This window comes from Mastacembelus armatus, chromosome 22 (genome assembly GCF_900324485.2).
Source record: "Mastacembelus armatus chromosome 22, fMasArm1.2, whole genome shotgun sequence".
NCBI classification, from domain to species: domain Eukaryota; kingdom Metazoa; phylum Chordata; class Actinopteri; order Synbranchiformes; family Mastacembelidae; genus Mastacembelus; species Mastacembelus armatus.
Window position 1 is genome coordinate 18,544,493 of NC_046654.1, and position 27,067 is coordinate 18,571,559.

At 42.0% G+C, this 27,067-nt stretch overlaps 1 protein-coding gene across 1 annotated transcript in view; it reads right to left on the minus strand.

Annotated features, from left to right (window-relative positions):
• The window catches only part of eipr1 (EARP complex and GARP complex interacting protein 1), a 78,792-nt gene that overhangs the window by 51,266 nt on the left and 459 nt on the right, over positions 1-27,067 (minus strand). Inside the window, exons 2-4 of the mRNA XM_026307030.1 lie at positions 26,957-27,040; positions 20,377-20,509; positions 3,368-3,524 (exon numbers count right to left, since the gene is read on the minus strand). Coding sequence (XP_026162815.1) covers positions 3,368-3,524; positions 20,377-20,509; positions 26,957-27,040 — 374 coding nt within the window. The remainder of the gene's footprint in view (positions 1-3,367; positions 3,525-20,376; positions 20,510-26,956; positions 27,041-27,067) is intronic.

Sequence of the window (27,067 nt, forward strand, 5' to 3'; positions counted from 1 at the left end):
GTAACTGGGGCACTTTTCAGTGGGGAACAGTGGGGGAGAAGCTGTTCTTGTGGTGTAAGGAGCCTCTTGCCAGATGGGAGAGACTGAAAGAGTTCTTGTCTGGGATGAGAGGGGTCGGCTGCGATCTTGGCTGCGTGTCTCTGTGTCCTGGAGACATACAGCTCCTGGGGAGATGGGACACTGCAGCCGATCACCTTCTCAGCAGAGTGGATGACACACTGCAACTTGGCCTTGTCCTTGGCTGTAGCTGCAGCAAACCAGACTGCTGATGGAGGTTGTGAGGATATATTCAATGATTGCAGTATAGAAGTTCACCAACATCTTCGAAGGGAGGTGAAACTTCTTCAGCTCCCACAGGAAGTACATCCTCTGCTGAGCCTTCTTGGTGAGGGAGCTGATGTTCTGCTCCCACTTGAGCTCTTGGGTAATGGTGGTGCCCAGGAGGTGGAAGGACTTGACAGAGGTCACCAGAGTGTCACAGAGGATGAGGGGGTGGAGGGGGCCTGTGTCCTTTCTGAAATCCACTATCATCCCCACTGTCTTGAGAGAGTTGAGCTCCAGGTTGTTCATGGACACCAGATGGTCCATCTCACTCCTGTAGGCCGACTCCTTCGCGTCAGAGATGAGGCCGACGAGGGTGGTGTCATCTGAAAACTTCAGGAGTTTGACAGACTGATCACCAGATGTGCAGCTGTTGGGTGTACGGGAAGAATAGCAGAGGAGAAAGGACACAGCCTTGGGGAGATCCACTGATGGTGCTGATGGTCTGGAAGTCAGAGACATGCTTTCCCAGCCTCACGAACTGCCATCTGTCTGTCCGGGCGTCTGTGATCCAACTGCATATTCAGCTGGGAGAGCTCATCTCTGAGCAGAGCTGGAATGATCGTGTTGAAGGCAGAGCTGAAGTCCACAAACAGTATCCAGGCGTAGGATCCTGGGGAGTCCAGATGCTGGAGGATGAAGTGGATGGCCATGTTCTCAGTATTGTCCACAGATTTGTTGGCTCTGTAGGCGAACTGTAGGGGGTCCAGGAGAGGGTCTGTGATGTCCTTAAGGTAGGACAAGATGAGACGCTCAAAAGATTTCATGACCACAGAAGTCAAGGTGACAGGTCATTAAGTCCTGTGATCCTTGTCTTTTTGGGGACTGGGACAATGGCTGAGGTCTTGAAGCAGGCTGGCACGTGGCATGTCTCCCACGAGGTGTTAAAAATGTCTGTGAATACTGGGGACAGCTGATTAGCACAGTGCTTCAGGGTGGAGGGGGAGACAGAGTCTGGGCCTGAAGCCTTGCGGGGATTCAGTCGTTTAAACAGTCTACTCACGTCTTCCTTTTTGATGGAGAGATGTGTGAGGGGTGGGGAGCAGGGGGGGTGCTGGGGTGTGGAGCTGTGTAAGTGATCCAGGTATGCAAATGGAAATGGGGCCACTGCTGGTCAATTACTGGTGGGGGGAAGAGTTGGGGAGGTCAGGTCTGTCCAGTGGGGGACTCTAGGCTTGTAATTGGTGATCGCCTTAAGCCTTTTCCAGACAGAGGCAGAGTTGTTGGCTGAGAATTGCTGTTCCATTCTCTCACCATGCATTGATTTAGCTCTTCTCACCTCCTTGCTAAATATGTAATTAGCCTCCTTGTATTTTTCTTTGTCCCCACTTCTGAATGCAGCCTCTTTCTCTGACCTGAGCTGTCTGAGTTTAGCTGTGAACCAGGGTTTGTCATTGTTATAACTCACACTGGTGCGTGATGGAATGAGGCTGTCCTCACAGAAGTTAATGAAGGACATCACAGTGCCTGTGTACTCATCCAGACTGTTGGTGGCAGACCTAAAAACATCCCAGTGGGTACAGTCCTGAAGATCCGCTGCAGCCTCACTGGTCCAGGTCTTTGATGTCCGCACAACAGGTTTGCAGTTTTAATTTCTGCCTGTATGCAGAAATCAAATGCACCATGTGGTCAGACTGGTCCAGTGTGGCATGAAGGACAGCATGATAAGCACCGCTGATGGTGGCGTAACAATGGTCCAGCACGTTCCCCTCTCTGGTCGGGTACTTAATAGACTGTTTGTATTTAGGCAGTTTGTGGGAAAGGTCCAGGTAACAGTGCTGAGACAGTATTGTCACATTATTGCACCAACTGTTGTTGATATACAAACAGATTCCACCACCTTTTGCTTTGCCATAAAGCTTTATGTGTCTGTCCACTCTATAGAGTTGAAATCCACTCACTCACCAGAGTCTGGTATGAGATCACAGCCACGATTCCGTGAAACACAAAATACAGGACATATAAAAGTCTTTGCTTTTGTTCAACAGCAGGGTCAGCACAGGGGTAGTAGCTCTGATGTTCATAAGCGCTTCCTGGGAATAGGTGCCACCAGAACTGAGGCAGAAAATTGAATAAAAACAGAAAACAAGGCAAAGTAGAGCACACCGAAACACAGAGGCAACCGTCCGCGGCGCCATCTTCATGAGTGGAAGAACAACTGTATACAAACAGCCGTAAGAAACATATCTTCTTTTACAAAGAATTTAATTTAATTTTAATAGCAATGGCTACCATGATTTATTGAAAATTAAATATTGTTCTGTTAACTAACTGAACAAAACCATGAAAAATAGCATTGGATGACATCGTCAATTGTGATCTCAATGTATTACATAAACATGCAGACCAGTATTTGGTGCTTTAGATGAGCATCAGCGAAGTTCATTTTAATCACTGAAAAAGGACGTCTGACAAAACAATTCTAACTCAAAGCCAATCTATGAACTTTCCGTCTGCCAGACGTTTAAGCCGTCCAATGATGAAGACATGAGATGCAGTTTCAAGTTCCAGACAATAACTTGTAAGTGGACCTAGAGCTCAAAATAATTTTGAATTATCTTGTTTGATTTATAATGTGAATGTGATGACTAACATAATTCATTTTGTTTAGCTAGAACCACTAATATCAAAAAACAGACACTTAAAGACTTTGAAGAGGCAACATTCCAGATATGCCTTGACATTCCTATTATAATATTAATATCTTATTTACTTGCTCCACAGCTCTATTAATAATATTATATTTTGCCAATTGCTGAGAAGCAATCGATAATGACCATATGATAGTTCAGACGTATTTTTATTAGTCACTGTCATGGTATGGCTGTCAGTATAATGCAAGACAGCTATTTTATTTCAGGCTTCTGTTTGTAGTTGATTTGGATCCTAATTAGTTGTTAGGCATCTTGGAAAATATTAATAATGTCCCATCCTACAAATATACAAATAATATAAATATAATAACAATATAATAAAAGCAATCCAAAAATAAATAATCATTGTATTGTTGTTTGCTCAAATAGTATTGTTCTCTAAGAACACTTACCAGGCAGTGTTGCCATGAGTGCTGTCGTCTAGGTGACAGAGCAGCTCTAGGGTTTGGGGGTTGTTGGCAGAGTCATCAGGTGACTCATGGCTCCCTGCCTCCCAATCAGAAGGCATCCGCCATACTGCTGCACAGGACACCACCCTGTTGTCACTGGCTAAAAAGGGAACACACACACACACAGATATTCAATCACAGATTGTTAGGGTACAGTGGTGATGTGGATACACTGTCTTTAAAGTCCACATCAAAAGTTATTTTGCCATTTCCACACCACAGCCTGAGCTGCTAATTGGAACCAGAGGAGTAAATGCAAAATTGATACAGTAATTGGACTAAAAGTTTGAGGCTGAAGGGCATACCCAAGCACAGAGAGAGAGGAAGAAAACAGGGAGCAAAAGAGTCTAATTTCTTTTTGGTGTAGATATTGACAGTGTGTGGGCAGGCGTTGAGCTGTGAAACACTGACGCTAGGCCTATTTGTCAAATTAAAAAGCACTGTGGTGCCAGTCCACAGGCTCTTGAGTGGTTTTAGACAACTTTGCACTCGGAGTAAGTGGACAAGCAATCATCTTGAACAAAAGCCTGTTCTCACTCACGTATGCTGGTGGGAGACAGTATGGAAACTCTATATGAATGCACTTGTGGGTGTGAGTTTGTATGTATATATCTGTGTGAGGGTATGGAGCTGCACATAGCAAGCTGTTCGAGCTGCAGCCTGGTTGAGAGTCATCCTGTGTCTTCAAGCATGCAGAACTCAGCTGACAGAAAGCAAGAGACAGGGACAGAATAGAGAAAAGGTTGTTTGGGGTGGCACATAGACAGTGAGACACCCTCTCACATAAGTATCTAAACCCTAAAGGTCTATTGTGCACTTGGCTTCCATAGCCAGGGCTGTCTGCTCCTGTTTGATGCAACGTTAGAATGACACACCTCGACCTGCAAGGACCTTCACTAAAATAATACAGTCCTATCCATACCCATAAACCTGTTCTAACCACAGACCTATAAAAACTTAACTTTTGACAAGGTAAGTGTCCATGAAGCTGACCTATGCCATTGTTTCTCCTGTACAACAACAGACTATGTATCTATGTACAGATAATGTACATGTGACCTTTGAAGATATTTTTCTCCAGCCAGTGACTTTGCAGCTGCTGTTATTGTCTCTAAGATGGGTCATCATGTTCGCTCATCAGTATTGATTCTACTAGTCAGAACATAACTTGTAACGCAGCTGCTATTGTCCTGTTGGACTGTGAAGACATACTGTTATCGATCACCTGTTAAGGTCCAATTATATGTTACATTAAATAATTCTCAGTCAACTACATGAGATGGGGAAAAACAATAAAAAATAAAGTGCAAAAAGGACAAAGAAAAACTCAAGGAGAAATAAAAGAAAGAAATCTGATGCAGTGAAGGAGGACATGGGGATAGTTGGTGTGGGTGTGAAGGATACAGAGGATAGGGTAAAATGGAGGCAGATGATTTGCTGTGGTGACCCCTGATGGTAGTAGCCGAAAGGAAAAGAAGAAGAATCCAAGTGGCTTCTTCAGTCTGAGAGTGTTACGTTTTCTGAGGAAGAGAAGGACACAAGTGCAAGAGCGACAAGAACAAACAAAAAAAAAAAAGGTTCATTTAGAAACTGAAAATCACTGGTTCAACCAGGAAGCAAACTCAGATGCAGGGGAAAAACAGGACAAGGCAAAGTAGGGGCACACTGCCCATGCCAGCCACTGTGCAGTGGGTTACAGGTACGGGAGACCTGGGGGAAATCACAATACTGGTAGGTATTAAGTCTGAGACAACACAACATATGAGAGGCGTTACTTCACTACCACGTGAGGTAAACAGAAAAACTGGTGAAGACACAGTGACGAGCCGGAGTCTTTATAGCAGAGGTGAGTAACTGATCGCAGGTGGAACTCATCCACACCGCCCGGTCTCCACACTCCTGAGTTGGTTTCACTTCACACCTGGCCTAAATAGGCTCATTAGGTGAAGAATGGAAGTGAGCACAGGTGAGGGCTGTTAGGATCTAATGATTGACTCTTGTGACCCCTCTGATCCACAAACTGTGTGTAGTGTGTCTTTCCTGAAGGACATGGGATGTGTTCTTTAACTTCCTGGGAATAGATGAAAGGGCAGCCTGGTAGACTGAACAAAAGTTATGTCTTAGTCCTCCACCCCTGTTAAGGGAGGGTTTTTCCACCTGTACATGTACGGATTCTCTGACGCCTCCCTCAAACCTATCTTCTCTGTCCAAAATATGTACATCACTGTCTTTGAATGAGCTTCATGTGTCCTTTAAATGGAGTGACACTGCTGATTGTGGTCCTGAGGAGCTGCTCCTTCTGTGCCGGGGCATCCTCCTGTTGACTAGTTGTTTGGTTTCTTCAATGTAGAGTTCTGAGCATTCTTGCCTACACTGGACAGCATACACTGTATTGCTCATCTTATGTTTTGGTGTCCGGTGTAGGGTGAACTAGTCTCTGTCTCCGTGTGTTAGTGAGTCTGAAGTGAATCGGTATGTGATGCTTCCCAAAAATCCTTTTAACTCCTTGTAGTCTATTATTACAAATTTGCCTCAAACCATTAAAGTTTTATTCTTAGAATTTGGTTGTAAGAAACAACAGAGCCACAGAGTCTGTGTCAAGCTGTGACACAAAGGAAACCCTGCTCAACCAGAGCAGATGTATTTAAGCCATATTTGAAATACTGCAATGATTTTCATTTTTGCTTTGTTGACTGTAGGAACTGATCAATAGCATCAATAAACCTACCCAATCTACAGTATATACCTGAGACTGGAAAATCTGTTTAATTACTATTACGTCTAATGTCAGTGATTTGGATGATATCTAAAATTATATCTATTGTATACGCTATATTCAAATTAACAATCTCAACTTAATTTAGCATCTACTCTACAGCAAAAACCAATCTTTGTTTTATATGATTGTAAATAACCTCTCTGTGTGGCGCTTGCATGTTCTCCCTGCGCAAGTGGATGTTCATTTGTTTTATCAATTGTTAGTGGCAAACATTTCAAGAGAAACTAAAATATTGCTTTGTTACTAAAATATAAAACAAGGTAACTTATAGTTACTTTATAGTATTTCAAGAACAATGTAAATATTCTGAGTGAAGTAAGTTTATTTTAGAATTCAATTAGACATTTTATATTGTTTGTAGGAAAAAGTTAATCTTACATTTTTTTGTTAAACCTTATGAGCTGAAATTGTGTGAGCTGTCAGTGAGATTTTAATCACCTTCATTGTAGCCCTGTTTTCTTTTGATTGGTCAGTTGATGCGGTCAAGGTTATCTGTTGTGATTGGCATGAATGGTATGAATGTGGGAGTGCTTGTGAGTTTTGAAGAAAACATACGAAGAAGGGAGGAGAGAGAGATGTGCGACACAAGGAGATATTGTAGCCAAGCTAACTGTGTGGATTAGCATAAAACTAACAAGCCTGGACATGGCGCTACCCGTTTGGAATCAAGCCTGCGTGTGTGCCGTGTGGAAGCGGTGCAGCAGAGGATGGTGGAAAGTGGCTTGGTGGTGGTAGCTGTGGCTAGCTGTTGTTCGTGAGGACTGTAAGGAAAGGGAGGGGTATAAGACTTCGAAGCAGTTCTTGAGCTGTGGTATGCCCAGAAGGGGGCGAGACAGAGGACTTCACCTGGTATCGCCTTCCAGCTTCACATTGCATTGCATCCAATGTTTTGAGCAGGCATACAATGTGTATTTTTTTCCTTATTTTTCCTCAACCTGTGGACTCGTGAGTAACTTTGGGGGTGATTGAGGGTATGTGTGTGTGGGTCTATTTTGATGGAAGTTGTCTCTGAGCACTTACAGACAATTTAAAGAAAAGTGTTCTGAGGATTATACAGTGGGTACGGAAAGTATTCAGACCCCTTTAAATTTTTCACTCTTTCTGTCATTGCAGCCATTTGCCAAAATCAAAAAAGTTCATTTTATTTCTCATTAATGTACACTCAGCACCCCATCTTGACAGAAAAAAACAGAAATGTAGACATTTTTGCAAATTTATTAAAAAAGAAAAACTGAAATATCACATGGTCATAAGTATTCAGACCCTTTGCAGTGACACTCATATTTAACTTACATGCTGTCCATTTCTTCTGATCCTCCTTGAGATGGTTCCGCTCCTTCATTGGAGTCCAGCTGTGTTTAATTAAACTGATTGGACTTGATTAGGAAAGGCACACACCTGTCTATATAAGACCTTACAGCTCACAGTGCATGTCAGAGCAAATGAGAATCATGAGGTCGAAGGAACTGCCCAAGGAGCTCAGAGAAAGAACTGTGGCAAGGCACAGATCTGGCCAAGGTTACAAAAGAATTTCTGCAGCACTCAAGGTTCCTAAGAGCACAGTGGCCTCCATAATCCTCAAAGAAGAGCCTTGGTGAGAGAGGTAAAGAAGAACCCAAAGATCACTGTGGCTGAGCTCCAGAGATGCAGTAGGGAGATGGGAGAAAGTTCCACAAAGTCAACTATCACTGCAGCCCTCCACCAGTCGGGGCTTTATGGCAGAGTGGCCCCACGGAAGCCTCTCCTCAGTGCAAGACACATGAAAGCCTGCATAGAGTTTGCCAAAAAACACATGAAGGACTCCCAGACTATGAGAAATAAGATTCTCTGGTCTGATGAGACCAAGATTGAACTTTTTGGCGTTAATTCTAAGCGGTATGTGTGGAGAAAACCAGGCACTGCTCATCCCCTGCCCATTACAATCCCTACAGTGAAACATGGTGGTGGGAGCATCATGTTGTGGGGGTGTTTTTCAACTGCAGGGACAGGACGACTGGTTGCAATTGAAGAAAAGATGAATGCGGCCAAGTACAGAGATATCCTGGAAGAAAACCTCTTCCAAAGTGCTCAGAACCTCAGACTGGGCCGAAGGTTCACCTTTCAACAGGACAATGACCCTAAGCACACAGCTAAAATAACAAAGGAGTGGCTTCGAAACAACTGTGTGACCGTTCTTGACTGGCCCAGCCAGAGCCCTGACCTAAACCCAATTGAGCATCTCTGGAGAGACCTGAAAATGGCTGTCCACCAACGTCCACCATCCAACCTGACAGAACTGGAGAGGATCTGCAAGGAAGAATGGCAGAGGATCCCCAAATCCAGGTGTGAAAAACTTGTTGCATCATTCCCAAGAAGACTCATGGCTGTACTAGCTCAAAAGGGTGCTTCTACTCAATACTGAGCACAGGGTCTGAATACTTATGACCATGTGATATTTCAGTTTTTCTTTTTTAATAAATTTGCAAAAATGTCTACATTTCTGTTTTTTTCTGTCAAGATTGGGTGCTGAGTGTACATTAATGAGAAATAAAATGAACTTTTTTGATTTTGGCAAATGGCTGCAATGACAGAAAGAGTGAAAAATTTAAAGGGGTCTGAATACTTTCCGTACCCACTATATCTTTGCTTGCCAGTGGAAAGTGTAAGGCATCTGATTTATTTTGGGGAACATTTTAGGTTATTTCTGGTTTATTTTATGTTAAATTGCTAATTTAATTTTGTTTGGGGAGGGTTTACATGATTCCGAGTTTAACTACATTTTTAATTAAAGCCAGGCAAAGCAGTTTTTGTCTACAACCAAAAATACTTTTCTGGGTCTCAGTTTTTTTTTTATTAAATAGGACAATACAGGTGTTTTTTGAAGAAAACACACGAAGAAGGGAGGAGAGAGACGCGTGACACAAAGAGACACTGGAGCCAAGCTAACTGTGTGGATTAGCTTAAAACTACAGTAAATGAGGTTGGTCTCAGACCACGCCTGGACCTGGCATCACCCATTTGGAATCGAGCCTGCGTGTGTGCCGTGTTGGAGCAGTGCAGCGGAGGATGTTGGAAAGTGGCTCGCCGTTGTTAATGAGGACAGTAAGGAAAGGGAGGGGGATAAGACTTCAAAGCAGTTCTTGAGCTGTGGTATGCCCCGAAGGGGGGTGAGGGGTGGGGATGGAGCACGGAGGACTTCACCTGGTATCACCCTCCAGCTTTGTTGGAGACGGAGGACATCACATTGCATCACACCCAATGTTTTGAACAGGCCTGCAACCTGTTTTCTTATTTTTCCTCAACCCGTGGACTCATGAGTAACTTTGGGAGTGATTGAGGGTGAGGGTGAGGGTGTGAGGGTGTGTGGGTGTGTGTGTGTGTGTGTGTGTGTGTGTGTGTGTGTGTGTGTGTGTGTGTGTATAGGCTCATTTTGATGGAAGTTGTTTCTGTGTACTTATGGACAATTTAAAGAAAGGTGTTCTGAGGGTTATATTATTGCTTACCAGTGCAAAGTCTAAGGCATCTGTTTTACTTTGGGGAATGTAGCGGACCTAAAGCAGTAGAATATGGTCACATTCCTGATCGAGGCAGGAGTGATATCCCTCTGACAATTTATGACTATGAAACTCTTTGTGACCCACTAAGGTAAACAACTGGGGATGGTACAGGCTCTCCAAGAAGCACTGCACTGTCAAGACTCAATTTGATAAAGAGCAGATCAAATCTCTCTATCTCTTTATAACTATGAAGTTTTACTGATTTTCATTAATGTTGTTGATGAACTATTGACTCTGGTTAGTTACTAAATTTGTCATGTGTTTGAACTTTGCTGGGTGGAAAAAGAAATTATTCTTATTATTAATTATCATCTTAAAAAAACATTCAAACTTACAACAATAAGTTACTCTCTTGATTCACACTTATTTAAACCAATCACCAGCAAGGATGCAGCACTTCCTGGACCAATCACAGTCATGGGATGAAACAGATGGATTCCCGCGCCCAGCACGGCAAGACACAAAAAGACAATACTGAACTGAAAAGAAGAAGAGAACAGAATGGCTGGAGAGAATTCCAGAACAGAGTTCTGAACAGAAATGGACAGAGTTCCAGACAGATTCAAAGAAAGAGATTTCCAGAGTCATCAAGACCCTCTCTCTCCCTGAGAAGATGAGGTAGAGATTGCTTTTATTGCCCACCAGAGGAGAAACAAAGACATTCTCCGTTGGGAGAACTGTTGTACTGAGGCTTTTCAAAAGATCATTCACTGCCTTACAAATGCACCTGTACTCGCATTCGCTGACCCACCCAAGCCATCGCTGGCTATTGGCCCTCTCAATGTACAGCTTCACATTACAATGCAGACCCAGGAGCGGTAACATCAATGCTGACTCGCTGTCACACAACCCTCTTCCAATTAAAGCAGAAGAATGGCAAAGTGTACCACCAGATAGTGTCAAAGCCCTCTGTAAGCAGATCCACTGCAGAAGAAAACCTAAAGAGACTACTACCATTGCCGAGTCTCTAGAAGTCTCATCTGATGTCTTACCAGATGTCTTTCACATATCCAGTTTGTCTGGACCTAGGCAGTTTAACCCAAATCAGCAACCTCATACAAGCTGAAGACACGACTCCACAATTGCTGCTCTACAGAAAAGTTGAGAGACCATCTGGAGCTGAAGTCCATCAGCTTGTACTTCCCAAGGAATATGTCCCTATGGTCCTCAAATCTCTCCATGATGAGTTTGGACATTGGAAGTTTAAAAACGTTGAACTCATATGTGACAGATTCTACTGGACTAAGATGGGTGCAGAGGTGGAGCAATATGAGAAAAACTGTGGAAGATGCATCACTTGCAAAGCACTTCCTCAGTGAGCCACTCCATTAAACCAGATCACCAGCCAAGGCCCATTAGATCTGGTATGCATCGATTTCCTGTCACTTGAGCCTGATTCTCAAGGTACCACAAACATCCTAGGTGTGACAGACCATTTCACTCTTTATGCATAAGCTTTCCCATCCAAAGACCAAAAAGCTTCCACCATGGCAAAGATCTTGTGTGAATGATACTTTGTACATTATGGACTACCTGTCTGCATACATTCAGATAAAGGGCGGGACTTCGAGAGCAAATTCATCCGAGATCTGCTGAAGATACTAGGGATCCACAAGTCAAGAGCATCTCCTTACCATCCTCAGGGAGATCCACAGCCAGAGAGACTCAACTGTAAATTATTGCTAGTGCTGGGTCCCTAGATCCACAGCAGAAACAAAAATAGAGTCAAAAGATAAGTCAGTTGGTGCACACCTACAACTACACCCTAAACAAGGCAACCGGTTACTCGCCTTACCTTTTAATGTTTGGTAGAGAGGCCCAGCTACCGGTAGACATCTCCTTTGGAGTGTCCAATAAAAGCCAAAAACTTCGGTGTCAATGGCAAGCCCAAATTGAAATGCACATGGAGGCCACCACCTTACATTATTGTGGAGAAGTTACCCAACCTTCCAGTCCACAAAATTAAACCTGAAAGAGGATTGGGTACAGAGAAAACAGTCTACTGCTATCATTTGTTACCCATTGGCTATCTTGCAAGACTACCAGTGGGCGACAGGGACAGCAAATTACAGCAAAAACCTGTAACCAGAGCACATCAAAGGACAAATAATCTAATACAGTCAGATAACAATGAAGATGGCATATCCTCAGAGTCAGAGTATGATGATGAATACTCTTTGAGACCAAAAGAAGTGGATATGAACAAACTACTGACGCCTCCAGAGTTGTCTACAAGTCAATCCCAACCCATAACTAATGAAACTGATCACCCAAGACCAGTCCAAAAGCTGGCAGGGCAGGAGCAGAATCACAACAACAATCCACATCTGACTCACCACACTGACCCTGAAGTCACTGTTTTGCAAGAAGGAGCCGACATTGATTGAACACCACAGCCAGAGGTTGAAGTCCCAGTTGAACGCTCAAAGACCTGTGGTTAGGCTGAGCTAAGATGACACTAGAGAGCCCTCTCACCATCCTGTACCAGTACTCAGCCAGGGAGTGCTGGTGGAAAATCGGACCTACAGAGATTCCAGAAGCCGTCCCTGCCAAACTCTCTGGTGCCAAACCATGGCGTCATGTTTAACTTGTTATAGGTTAAACAATCCTCTTAACCATCCCATTTTAGTTGTTTAAATAGTATTTTGATGGGGGCATCAAAATCTTCCAGGGGGGGAGGGTGTAGCCCTGTGGCAAATATGGGGATGGTCTAAAATGCATTAGTTATCAAGGGGTTAATTTAAATCCTTTACTGTAATAGACAAGTTGTCAAATTATTAAGTACATGCTAATTTGTTTAACAATTGTTAGTGGCAAATATTTAAAGAGATACTAAAATGTTTTGTTACTAAAATATAAAATGAGGTAACTTGTTTCTTTATAATATTTCAATATAAACAACATAAATAATCTGACTGAAGTAAGTTTATTTTACAATTCAATTATGAACAGACATTTTATATTGTTTGTAGGAAAAGGTTAATCTTACATTTTTTTGTTAAATGCTGCTCATGAGCTGAAGTGGTGTGAGCTGTCGCAAGACTTTATTCACCCTTACTGTAGCCCTCTTTTCATTGTGATTGGTCAGTTGACATGGTCAATCACGGTTACGTGTTTTTTTTTCTTTTTTTCCTCAATTATTTTATAAAATAGGACAATACAGGTGTTATTGGTGTTAATTTGGAATAATTCACATTCCGGTACACTGTCATGGTATGTACCTTAACCCTCTAGGGTCTAAGGGTGTTTGAGGGCCCTGGACAAGTTTTAACATGTGCTGACATTTGTACTTTTTTCTGTTGCTTTTAAACATATTAACGGCTAAAGTCTGATAACACTGTAACCGGCACAAATTGGGCTATAATAATATGTGAGCAGTATGTTTATATATTATTGTGTTTTTGAGAAAACAGCGTTTATGCAGAGGCAGAAGAATATAGTCACATTCCTGAGTGAGGCAGGAGTGATGTCCTCTGACAATTTATGACTATGAAACTCTGTGACCCACTAAGATAAACAACCGGGGATGGTACAAGTACTGCAATGTCAAGACTCCCCTTTTGACAAAGAGCAGGCCAACCCCCCTCCCAAAGAGAACCCCTCTTAATGAACAGACTCCCCCTGCTCACCTCCTGCCATAAATACCTTAAGACTATTCCCTTTTCAGGCAAGACCTGAAACCTATAAAAGGACTTATGAACTGATCTTCATATCATGTCCTTACAGTGGGTATGGAAAGTATTCAGACCCCTTTAAATTTTTCACTCTTTGTGTCATTGCAGCCATTTGCCAAAATCAAAAAAGTTCATTTTATTTCTCATTAATGTACACTCAGCACCCCATCTTGACAGAAAAAAACAGAAATGTAGACATTTTTGCAAATTTATTAAAAAAGAAAAACTGAAATATCACATGGTCATAAGTATTCAGACCCTTTGCAGTGACACTCATATTTAACTCACATGCTGTCCATTTCTTCTGATCCTCCTTGAGATGGTTCTGCTCCTTCATTGGAGTCCAGCTGTGTTTAATTAAACTGATTGGACTTGATTACAGAGATATCCTGGAAGAAAACCTCTTCCAGAGTGCTCAGAACCTCAGACTGGGCTGAAGGTTCACCTTTCAACAGGACAATGACCCTAAGCACACAGCTAAAATAACAAAGGAGTGGCTTCGGAACAACTCTGTGACCGTTCTTGACTGGCCCAGCCAGAGCCCTGACCTAAACCCAATTGAGCATCTCTGGAGAGACCTGAAAATGGCTGTCCACCAACGTCCACCATCCAACCTGACAGAACTGGAGAGGATCTGCAAGGAAGAATGGCAGAGGATCCCCAAATCCAGGTGTGAAAAACTTGTTGCATCATTCCCAAGAAGACTCATGGCTGTACTAGCTCAAAAGGGTGCTTCTACTCAATACTGAGCACAGGGTCTGAATACTTATGACCATGTGATATTTCAGTTTTTCTTTTTTAATAAATTGACTTGAGAATGCACACTTGGACAAATGGACAAAAAACATCTACCGTTATGTTTTTATTTGTTAATTCAGCTAATTTCTCTGATCAGTTCTCCCTCAATTTCCCCATGTGTAAATATTGTAAATAGCAGAATAAATCTTAAAAAGACAACTGTGACTGGTATCATTAATGTTATTTCATACAGTAAATACGTCACTGAAAGGGATTGTAGACTGATATCCTGTATGGTTAATTAATTGACTGGTTGATCCACCAAAAAGGGGTTTGGTGCCCCAAATTGTTAAGATGGTTTATGATATTCATGATTCATAAACTAGACATAATAAACCTTCGTGTTCAATACATGTATATATTTAAATTCGCTACACTGAAATAAGGCCATAAAACACATATAGAACATTGGTTCACAAAACTTTCAAGAACTGGATCTTGTAGCCTGATCATGAATAATCATGTGATTCACCTGAGAAGACAAAGACCTGCATAATGAGCTGCATAATGAGCCTTTCAGTAAGGAATGTGGCTGAGAGGGAATTACTCGTCAGGAATTATATCCTCCGCTGGGATTCAAATGTAAATGCTCGTCATCTGAGTCGCGTTATTCCTCTGACAAGAAAGTAAACTCTTTGTTGCTGTCTGGAACCATCCGAAGTGCTTCTTCACCCGTGTAGCAGGCAATCATCCCAACGCACAGAAAAAGTAAGTAAATTCTATGATGAAGCTTGACGTTTTATGCCATTTCCCGGGGGTGGGTACACAATTACCTGGCTCACTTCAGATAATTTCCATATCAGAATCAGAATCAGAATCTTTATTGTCATTGTAAAAAATACAACAAAATTTGTGTTTGACCTCCTTTTCAGTTCAAGTCTTACTTGTCTAAAATGAGAATAATAATAGCAAGAAGAGATACGTAATAAAATAATAAAAGTCAAATAGTAAAAGATAAGTAAAAGATGACATTAATAATAATAATAATGGTACTATTGATAACCAATATTTTGCATAGAGTAAACAGTATTGTGCATCGCAAGTGGCATGTGCATCTTAGCAGCAATATGATGGTGAAATGTTGGTCAAAAAGGCATACTATTTAACGTTCATTTATTATTGCAACAGCCCTGGGATATGTGCTGTTTTTCAGTCTGTTTGTTTTGGCTTTTATTGTCCTGTACTGCCTCCCCGAAGGAAACGGTTGAAACAAGTGATGTGCTGGATGAGATGAGTCCTTCACGATGCTGCAGGCTTTACTGTAGCACCGGGTCTTGAACAGCTCCTCTAAGGAGAGGAAAGCGCAGCCGATGATCTTTTGTGCTGTGTTAATGACACTTTGGAGCGCAGCTTTGTCCTGGGCAGTGCAGCTGGCATACCACACCGAGATGCAGTATGTCAGTACACTTCCGATGGTGCATCTGTAGAAAGACACTAGCAGTTCTTTGGCAAGGTTGTTACTTTTTAGGACCCTCAGGAAATGGAGTCGCTGCTGTGCCTTTTTGACCAGAGCTGTGGTTTTAGTTTTCCAGGTGAGATTGTCATCCAGATGCAAGCCCAGGAACTTGAAGTCAGCAATGCTCTCCACACAGTCGCTGTTGATGTATATGAGCAGAGTGTCTGATCTGTTCCTCTTGAAGTCCACTATGATTTCCTTTGTCTTTGTGGTGTTGAGGACCAGGTTGTTGTTACTGCACCATAAAGCCAGTTTATCCACCTCATGGATATGCAGTCTCATCTCCTCCTGTGATGAGCCCAACCACTGTCGTGTCGTCTGCAAACTTCACGATGGAATTGCTTGAATGGGTGGGGGTGCAGTCGTGTGTAGAGAGTGTACAGTAGCGGACTCAGCACACATCCCTGTGGGGAGCCAGTGCTGAGGCTGAGTGCTGGGGAGAGGTGATGCCCTACCTTGACTCTCTGTGGACGGTTGCTGAGGAAGTCTTGAATCCAGAGGCAGGTGGGGAGAGGGAAGCAGAGGTGATTTAGTTTGGAGACCAGTCTGTTTGGGATGACTGTGTTAAACGCCGAGCTAAAGTCAATGAAGAGAAGCCTGGCATAGCTGTCTTTGTGTTCCAGGTGGGTCAGGGTTGTGTGGAGGGCAGTGGCTATGGCATCCTCTGTTGGTCTGTTTTCCCTGTATGAAAACTGGTGGTGATCGAATGTGGGAGGAAGTCTTCGGATGATGTGACTTCTGACCAGCTTCTCAAAACACTTCATCACAACTGGGGTTAGGGCCACTGGTCGGTAGTCATTAAGACTGCTGATGGTGGTCTTCTTTGGGACAGGGATGATCGTTGAGGCCTTGAGACAGGGTGGGACAGTGGCCTAAGGACAGGCTGAATATTTTATTAAAAACCCCTATGAGTTGATCCACACAGTCTTTCAGCACCCTCCCTGTGACGCCATCAGGTCCTGCTGCTTTTCTTGGGTTTATTGTCCTCAGCACTCGCCTCACATCCCTCACTCCCACTGTGAAGATATGGCTGGTGTTCGATGGTGGATGTAATGTAGCTTCTTCTGGTGTTTGTTGTTCAAAGCGGGCAAAGAAGCAGTTAAGCTCCTCTGCCAGCACATTGTCACCATCTAAGCACATATAAGCATATGAACAGTGCTCAGTGTGAGGCAGGATCACATTAGCTATAATGAGGTGAGACAGGAGATTTGTTTTGAATTTGAATTGTTTCATTTAAAAGAAGACATTTCAAGTTTTCTATGCACATATTTCACGTTTTTGAAGCAAGTATTCGCTGAGATTCAGGTTGGTTTATTTACTTGTCTGTGAAGACAGGTGACAGAGAGACAGATACAGAGAGCGCACCCTGTCTGCTTCCTTTATTTTAGAAAAGTACAGCATTTTGTTGTTATTATGAGTGTATACAAATAAAAGTAGCGCATTTACAGATTCGAATGATATATTGCTCTTATCTGTACGATTAAAACTGACACAGTAATTTAAGTTTGTTTTGGTATTATCAGGAGAAGATGCCACAAAATGTGCCAGGAGTTCGTCAACCCCTGGGGCTTAACTAGACAATCCCAAGCACCCCCTCCTCCCTTCTGGTTAACATAAGAACATAAGAAAAGAATAAACTTAAGAAAAGAATAAAAGACACAATAAAATAGAATTCAAATGTACAAAATGACACAAAACAATCTGTCATACAATAAAAACATAAGATAATGATAGGATCAATATCTCATACTGGGTCGAAAGGAAAGGACTAAAGATGGGTTTTAAGAAGAGTTTTAAAAACGGACAGTGTAGATGTCTGTCTAGTGTGCAAAGGCAGTTATTTCCATAACTTCGGAGCAGCAACAGAAAAAGCTCTGTCACCTCTGAGCTTCTGCTTTTATCTCTGAACATCTACGAGCAACCGGTCAAGACGCGCAGTTGCATTTTGAACCAGCTCGAAACATGAGATGGAAAACTGGCTAATTCCAACATAAAATGCATTGCATTAATCCAGTCGAGATGTAATGAAGGCATGGATTACTGTCTTAAAGTGCTGCCTACAGAGGATAGGTTTCACTTTTGCCAAATGCTTTAACTGGGGGGAGGGGGGGCACTAGATTTTACAAATGCACCAATTTGACTGTCCAATTTAAAAGCACTGTCCATTTTAAAATCCAGATTTGTAACTGTGAGCCTAACATGCACTGCCAAGGGGCCCAGGTCAAGAGGGCGGGACTCGCCAGAGCCGCTGGGTACAAACACCAGCACCTCTGTGTTCTGTTGGATAAAATGTAGGAAGGGCCATGCAAGCTTTAATGTCATCAAGATATACAAGAAGTGGTTTATTTGAAAAGGCATCCTTCCACTTTGATGGTACATATACTGTATCTGAATATCATCAGTGTAGCAGTTAAAGGTGATCCCATGCTTCCTAAGAATGGAGCTTAGAGGGAGCAAATAAAATGAAAAAAGCAGGGGCCCTAAAATTGAGCCCTGAGGATCCCCACATGACAGAGGAGCAGAGGAGGAATCAAAAGTAGCAAAGCTTACAGAAAAAGTTTGCTAAACAGGACCTAAACCACTCTAGAGCAGAGCAACCAACACCCACGAGATGCTATAAACGGGATATTAAAATGTTGTGGTCTATGTGAGGCAAATTTTCAATAGAATACCTTAACAGACATTTCGTCAACTACCTCTCTGTGTGACCATGCAGTTACCGGCTCCACCCATCTGCAGTGTCTGTTTGTTGTGTTTTGTTGCTGTTCTTTTCTCTCTCCTCTATCTGCTCACCCCAACCTCGACTGGTTGCCTCCCAAATTGAGGCCAGTTCTGCTTCCTTAAAGGGAGTTTTTCCCCTCCACTGGATTTGCTGGGTTTCTGTTTGTTTTATGTAAAATTTTGAGATTGTAATTTGGCGCTATACAAATAACACTGAAAGACAATGCTTCCCCTGGACCTGAGAAGCTTTTTTTCATGAAGATGATGAAGATGAGTTTTGCCTTGCCTTGAGGAATCCTGACTATTTTTGTTTCTAGCTGTAGTTATCATAGAATTATAAAAGGAGGGATGTGTAAAGGGGCATGGTGGCTGAGGCTGCCTCACAGCAAAAAGGTCGTGGGTTCGCAACCCGGCCTTTCTGTGTGGAGTTTGCACGTTCTCCCCGTGCTTGTGTGGGTTTACTCCGGGTACTCCGGTTTCCTCCCACAGTCCAAAAACATGCATGTTAGGTTGATTAGTGAAACTAAATTGCCTGTAGGAGTGAGTGTGTGAGGTTGTCTGTCTCTATGTGGCCCTGCGATGGACTGGTGACCTGTCCACGGTGTACCCCTGCCTTTCACCCAAGAGAGAGCTAGGATAGGCTCCAGCAGATCCCCGTGACCCTGGCTTTCAGGAAAAAAGCGGGAATAGAAGATGGATGGGATGTGTAAAGGAAATTTTCAATAGCATACACCTTGACAGACATTAGGTCTACTACCTCCTTGTGTGAATTCAACAGACTTTTGACACTGCTTTGTATTTCAGTAGGGAAATGCAGGAAGCAGACGAAAGGACAGGTAGTCACATCACTGACCACTGTGTATTCATTTGTGTATATGTCACACAGGTGTGCCTACTAGTTACTTTTTGCCACAACAATCTAATGTATCAAAGGCGGTGGTTAGGTCAAGCAGGGCAAGAATAATATCACCAGAATTGGATGCTAAGAGGATGTCAGTGTCATCCTTAACATGCTGACTCTGTACTATGAAAGGTTTAGAAACCAGATTGAAAAACCTCCAGGATATCATGCTCTTCCAAGAAAGATTTCAACTTAACATAAACAATTTTTTCCAAAACTTTTCACAGAAATGGCAGTTTGGAGATAGGACTGAAATTAGCCAACATAGTATGATCAAGACCAGGTTTCTTATTCAATGGTTGTACTATTGCATGATTTAAATTGACTGCTGTTAATGGTAAGAATCAATTGTCCTATTCTAGTGAAAACCTCTTTAAAAAAATTAAGGAAGAACAGTATGATGGGCAAACCACATCCTCTAAAAACATCAGTTAGGGGTTCAAACTGATTAGAAACAGCAAAGCAATGGATGGAGCCCGAGGGGTCAGAGGGAGGAGCTAAAATGAAACTGGCCAAAAGCAGCGGAGAATTGACCAGCAGAGGAAGGGTTAGGAAAGGTTAAAAATCCACCACCACCGAGCAGGGGCACAAGTTTTAATAGCAGTACAAGAGAAACCAACCTCAAATAATAGAGGAATATAATTAGAGAACACAGTATTACTGATCTCCAGGTTAATAGCAGACAAGCCATGTGAAAGATCTAATGTGTTTCCATGTTCATGCATGGGACCAGGCATGGACTGCACAAGATTAAAAGAGTGAGGTTTAAAAAGTCCTTTACCAATGGCTTATCAGGACATCACGCATGGATATTAAAATCTCCAATAGTAAGGCAAAGTGTGGGTCTAATGACTCTTGGCCCATTTATCTAATGAGCCTTTTTAGGGTAGGGGTGGAGTGAAACCAACCTGAAAGATAAATATGAGTTTCCTACCAGCTTTCCCTCAGACTAAAGAAATCACTTAGATTAGTGAGGAAATTTTTCAATCAAAAAAAAAAAAAAAAACGAAGTCCAGCTGCCATGACTCTAGATAACTTCACCTGGATGAATGAGAATCTTCACAGACACAGAAACAGTAGGACTTACTTTTGTTATAGCAGGTGGTAAGTACAGCCTTATCTGCGGGACTAGTGCCAATGTGCCATATCTCTCCAGCCTGGTGCAGAAGGACATTCTTATTAATGATGTTATTCTCATCATCAAAGTCAATAATGTGGATCTAGAAGAAAAGTAGAGACAGAGAGGAGAGATGTGTTGAGGATGAGGCTGCAGTTAAAAAACACTGTACACACCTCTCTCCACACAAAATGTAGTTCAAAGCTTCAGTCAATCCTCTAATTCTCCCAAAACAGAAGAAAGCTTCTGTTTTACTAAGGCAATAAGTGTAATTTCAAGGTAGGCATTTCTTTATTCCCCCCAACCAACTTAATACAGCTAAAGACTTTTCATCTTGATTTGGCCTTTAAAGCGACAATTAAGACACTTTTAAAAGTCATGTTGGACTCATGGGAGTTTTGCATATGACATGTTGGAAAAAATCAAAAAAGGTACAACAAAAAGGAAAACAATAAAAGCTGATTCCGGATTTCTTTTTAGACAAATGGCCCTGCCAAAGGGGGCCTCGGAAGAAGTGCAATATTCAAGAGCACTTTATTGTGAAAGGTATTTAATTGTTCTTTTTTTTTTTGGCAGCAGATGACAATTCAGCTATAGCTAAGCATACTGTAATTACTATGATGATGTACTATGATGTGCATAATCCTTCCAGCATTTTTAGAAGAATGTAACACTGTCTGCAGGCCTAATGGACCATTCAAGGGGCAAAGATACAATTATCTACTAAAAATCATAAATGGCACCTTCATTGTGGTGTTAACAGGGAAAAACAATAGCTACAATGTAGAAAATATAAACTTGCAGAAACGTTTTTAAATTACTCTCAGTGGAGAAGACAGGATCCCTGATTATCCAAGTTGGAGCTGGAAAGTGATTCATCTATCTTAGCATAAAGACTGGAGGCAGAGGAAACAGCTAGCCTGGTTATAAAATAATAATATAAAATTAAAAAAATTAAAAACTTTAAAAAGCTAGCTTAGTTCTCTCTAAAGAGAAAAAAGTCTCATCAAGTCTCTGAGTGCATTTACTTAAACATTTTCAAATGGATCTTTCTATTAACCCTGCAAATTTCTCATTCTGTTGATGTGAAGGAATGTCTGCAGAAATTTTGTGTCATAAACAGGGGTGCCACACATGCCATGGCCCTGAAAACCTTCTGGCCATCCCAATGTCCACCCCAACTCTGACTGATATGCACAGAATTTGCTGCTGACAGCTTTGAATAAAATATTTCATTGACTGTTCGGCTAGGTCTTATTTTATCTGATTTGATATTTCACCAAGTTCCACCCTGTAAAAATCATTGCCCGCCCAGTCAGAATTTTCAGCGAGTGCCTCAGGTCAGACCTATATTTTATATCACACACCTTAGCTAAATCACTGCTCGTTTTGATGATCCGAGCTTACATAAATATTTTCCATATTTTTAGGATTTGTTGTGATTCAATATGACAAAAGATACCTTCCAGGATCTTGATAACAGTTACACATACCACTACATTAGTAATTATGTTTTATTATAGTCTATAAATTCTTATTCTGGGTCTTTCTCCTTGAACCAATGTAATTATGAAGCACTGCTGAACATGAAAACACAATCAAACAGCTTTTCAGACTTTATAGCACAGAAGTTCAACAAACAAGCTAAACTTTTATCCATAAGAAGTTAATATAAACTCCTCCTTACTGAGTTCTTTGCATTAGATGGAAATCTATTCTATGAAGGCGCTCAACTGAATACAGTTCAGGGCTCACATTGCAGTAAAACAGTGAGGGTCTCAAGGTATGATCAGACAATTAATGGCGGTTTCTCCCATAAGAGAGACACTTACAGCACCTTTGGGAACCATTAATGGAGTTGCACTGGACAGTAACTCCTGCCAGGCACTTGCACTCCCCTTGCCTGCACTGCTTTTACAGGCTGAACAAGAGGATAAAAGGAGGTGGGTGTGAGGAGGAGGAGGAAAAGCACATCAGAGCAGCAGCATCCTTCAGCCTCCTTAAAGTCAGCTAGGCAGCTATTAACCTTGGGCTGGACTGCATTGAGCAAAAAATTATTGTGTAAAGTTGTAATTTTATGATGGTAGGGGAGCAGTATAAATATATTCAGGCAGGCAGGACAGGGTAATTGGAGGGGCTAATAATTGGGTCCCCCAAACGCACCCAGGTGTGAGGGTAGAGAAAAGTTCCAGCCATCCTCCCACAGGTGATTTATCCCTCATTCTTCCAAGCCTGGGGAGTGACTCATAGCCTTGAGTCACTTGGGCATCCAGCCCAGCGCTTTTAATTATGTGGCAATGTTGGGAGGAATTGAAGAAGGGAGGAGTAGAGGAGGGAGATTGAGAAGAAGGGGTAAGGGAGGAATAACGCCAAACTGGTTCATGGTCCCCACTTCAGGGACCTCTCCACTAAAGCTCTTTAGCTACACAGATGACAGTAAGCAGAGTGGAGGAGTAGCAAGAGGGTGAGAGGTGCCAAGCTCGGGCGCTTTATCTCGTTAGCAGCCTCAAATGCCATGCTGACGCTCCCTCCGATCTGTCATTCCAGCTATTGGTCTCAGAGGGATTTGAGAGGTGCTCAGCGAGTTAAGAGAGACATTTCCACCCTGCATTATGCTTAATGGGAGGTGAAGAGACCAGCAGGCTTATGGATACAGCAGGAGCTATGAGGGCTGAAATGCCAATTGAAAAAACATTTTTCATATTGCAAGTTCACTCAGTCAAACAGAGCTAACCAATGCTAGCTAGCAAAGTTAAGGGGGGGTGGTGGGGGAGTGGAGCTTTATGAATAAAACAGACTAAACTGGCTGAATCCACAAATGAAGTGTGTGTGTGTGTGTGTGTGTGTGTGTGTGTGTGTGTGTGTGTGTGTGTGTGTGTGTGTATGGGGGGGATCATCCCCATAAACATGACCATGAATAAAGATCCCTATTAGATCTTACAACTAACTTATATAACTTATTACATAGCTCAAATGGTCCAGCTGCCAACCAGATATGTGCATCTGGATATAATTAAATTACAAAATAGGGATAACAGTGCTAAATTTGGGACATTCTCTCCTATGAGACACTCACGGTGTACAAAACAGAAGTACTTATATAAAGACTGAAAAAAGAAAGATGGAATGGGATTTCCAGAGCCTACCTACTTTCACACCACATTACACTTAGATAATTGTTGTGCAAAACAAGCAGGATTGTCCAATTACTCCAGACAAGGAAGTTACAGAAGTGATCATAAAGGGGTGTCAGAAGCTGTTTACTGGCCACTTTTCAATCTAAGCATCATCAGCAGGAGTTGGGAGGGCAGCTGCCACTCTTGTTAACATGATCATTTGCTTCTGCATGAGTTCATGATGTTATGGCTCAAAATGTGACTATGGCAACCACAGAAACTACAGCAAGGGAAACAAAGATGCTGATTTTATTTGGAGTTCCCTGGATTATAAACCTCTTCATCAGCAGGGAACAGACAGATCAATGAATAAAAATGGCATTGGAGCAGCATCAGCTTCAAAGCATGATTATCCAGCCTGGGACAATAAAGGTTTATGATACTACTAGCAAAAGCTACTTTTTTATAGTGAAACTATTATAGCACATATAATAATTTAACACTGCTATCCATTTCCTCAAATTTTAATCTACACCTCACTCCAGCTCCGTGATATACTAGGTACACATGGACAGCAGCAGCTGGTGATGTGCTGGCTGATATGACATGGGGGACAGTGGCAGTGGTGTTGAACCCTGCTGCTGTCAATCAGTGTTAGGAGTAATGCACTACAAAAGTAATGCCATTAGAGTATTATATTACTTGCTGTTCCACAGTAATATAATGCTACTAATCAAATTTTGGTAATATTATGCCCGTTCTCTCAATCTCACAATCTCTCTGCTGCTAATTCAAAACACAGAACACAGATGTTGCCAGGTTTCTGTCACAGTGGCAACAGTTTTTGTCTTAAAGCACCTTTAGTCAAGCCAACAGGCACTTGAACACAAGCATACTGAGGACTTGACATGGGCAGAATTTGAATGCAGACTGTGTTTGGTCACCAGAGCTCTAAATCACCATTGGTCACTGTGCCATACATTTAGGGAGGCAGCCATCTCTACTGGACCCAATTTTCATCAAGTGGTTCTGATTTTGGCCAGAAGAGAATAGTCTACATTAAACACAGAATCAGTGTCAAAACCAGTATGAAGAGTGTTAGATTAGTGAATTCCAAATCAAAGTGCAAATCAGGGCTACTGCTTTAATTTTCTCACACTACTATCAACTTTCAAATGAGCCAGCCCAGATTTGCATAGTCTACCCTGGCCTCAAAGCAAACAGGCCAATTAATAAATGAGCAATAGGCACTTTTTTTACAACATAAATCTAATAATTAGATTAACACAACAATAAAGAATTCACCTCTTCGATATTCTTGTGTTTCAGCTCTGTGCTGAGTGAGGGAATGTGTTAGGAGGAGTACATTAAGCTACTGACAGTGTGTAATAAGAAATCACGCAGATCGACTGGGATGCATTGTCACCATTCCCAACAAGCTCTGTATTAGACCTGCTCCACAAAAGTTGGATTGAACTAAGTCTGCATTCAATGCCAGACCATTTTCACACTGAAGTCTGCCAAAAAATAGGCTCATTTTTTCACAGCACAAATCTCTTTCTCTCATCCTTCTCTCTCTCTCTTGCTCTCAGAGAGCTAATTATTTCTCCCCCCATTTAGAGCCAACTGTTTCTGTCATCTGTCTCTGTAATGACCTCTGCAAGATGTGCATGCATGCATGTACACCCTCTCACTCCTTCATCTTCTCACACACGCGCACACAGACATTTACAGAGAAACAATAAATGTACACACAGCATGGATGCCCGTGCAAACTGCCCATTAATATGGATGGGACTGGGCTAAAACCAGTTACTGATGTTTTGTGTATGCTGAAACAACTAGTTGATATCAGTGACATCACTTGTCAATTGACACGTTTACTCAGCGTCTCTGATAAATGATTAACCATTTGATAATTATATTGTGATATATTCAAACCGTGAGACTATCTTTAACTCAATGGGAGCCAACGGCTACTGCGTGTATAGCTTCAAACCCGGAAGCTTGCTTACTATGTCCACCCCTCTACAGTCATTGTTCGCAGCCAACATATCCCAATATTCTTTGTGCAAATGTGGCAAAAAACATGGTGGATAGGAACGGCGAGGCGGTGACCGTGAAAATACAATTATTCAAATTAAAAATGCTATTACTGTTAAAGTTTACACTGTTGGCCAAAAGTAGCGTTACACAATGAGATACATGGCTCGCCGACAGTGGCAGTGAAGCATCTCATTTTCTTCCAAATATAAATCAAGAAAAATAAAATCTCTGCCTCCATCATTAGCAATTAATTTAACGCAGCTGTGAAAGTTGGTAGCAACAGAAGTGGGAAAGGGGGTTGTAGCCAAAAGTGTAGCCTGTCCTGTTGGTGGCACGGACCATTACCGAGACCAGCTCTAGGGGCGCTGTTCTATGGTCTGAGCGGCAGCAGTGTGTCCGGTCTGTGCCTGCCAGGTGTCTGGTCTCTCTCAAGGATTTGAGGTCCGTGCCGTGCTATCTGTGGTCCTGGTGGTTTGTGGCATCTATATAAATTTATGTCATTGTATTAAAATCACAATACGATGTCACACTAAGCAGTATTTCGCAGACAGTCCACACATAAAAAACAGCATGCATTCAGGTCTGTATGTTTGGAAAGTCTTTCGTTGTTTGTTTTTTTTATCTTAATCTATTTATCTATTTTATTTTTTTCGATTCCTGCCACGTTGTATGTGAACCACAAGGAGAGAGAATGTCTCATCTAGAACTGTGTGGCTCTTTAGCTCATAGAAATAAGCCAAAGCAAGGCAAATGGCTAACACTACTTGCAAAACACCACTGTGGTCCTACCAGGAGGCGCGGACGTTTCTTTGCTTGGTAACGGCAGTTTCGCGCCGTTGTGTGATAACCCCACCCACTTTGAGGTGGTACTCAGGTGTAATGAAAAATTACCAAAACCAAGTCGAGTCAAATAGAGTAGGGCCTGGTAGTGTTAAAACTGTATAATGGAAAATTAGCCTTTGAGTTTGAACTGAATTTTGGAAACATAATGTGTTTGTTTGAATTTTATACTGTATACTGACTGCCCATAAGAAACAGCTCTGCTCTGAGATAAATAAGTAACACACAGAGACCTGTATTTTCTGTGTGTATTTTTACATTAGATAAAATTAAACCTAACATTTAAACCAACAGTTTTAAATTCAGTCATTCAAAGTACCTCATTTTATTTGTTTATATCACGTGTCATAATGTGTGTATCTAGACGAAGCAGAACAAAATAATGCAGTAGTCTTTGCATAATTTGTTTTCCTTATTACTATTAACATACAAATCGATCAAAGCTAGACGAAGACACAAACTGCGCCACGTTCAATTGAAATACCATAGGCTCTGTCTGTCTCCAATTGTAGACAACTTCTCGATCTGTCATGAACTGTTTTTCTTACTTGGTTGTCAAATTTCAGTGACTGTGTACCCACGAGGAAACGAATGGCATCGGTTTCAGCTGTCTGGGCTGTTAGTGCTCGTGCCTGCAAAGTGGATAAACAATAACATGA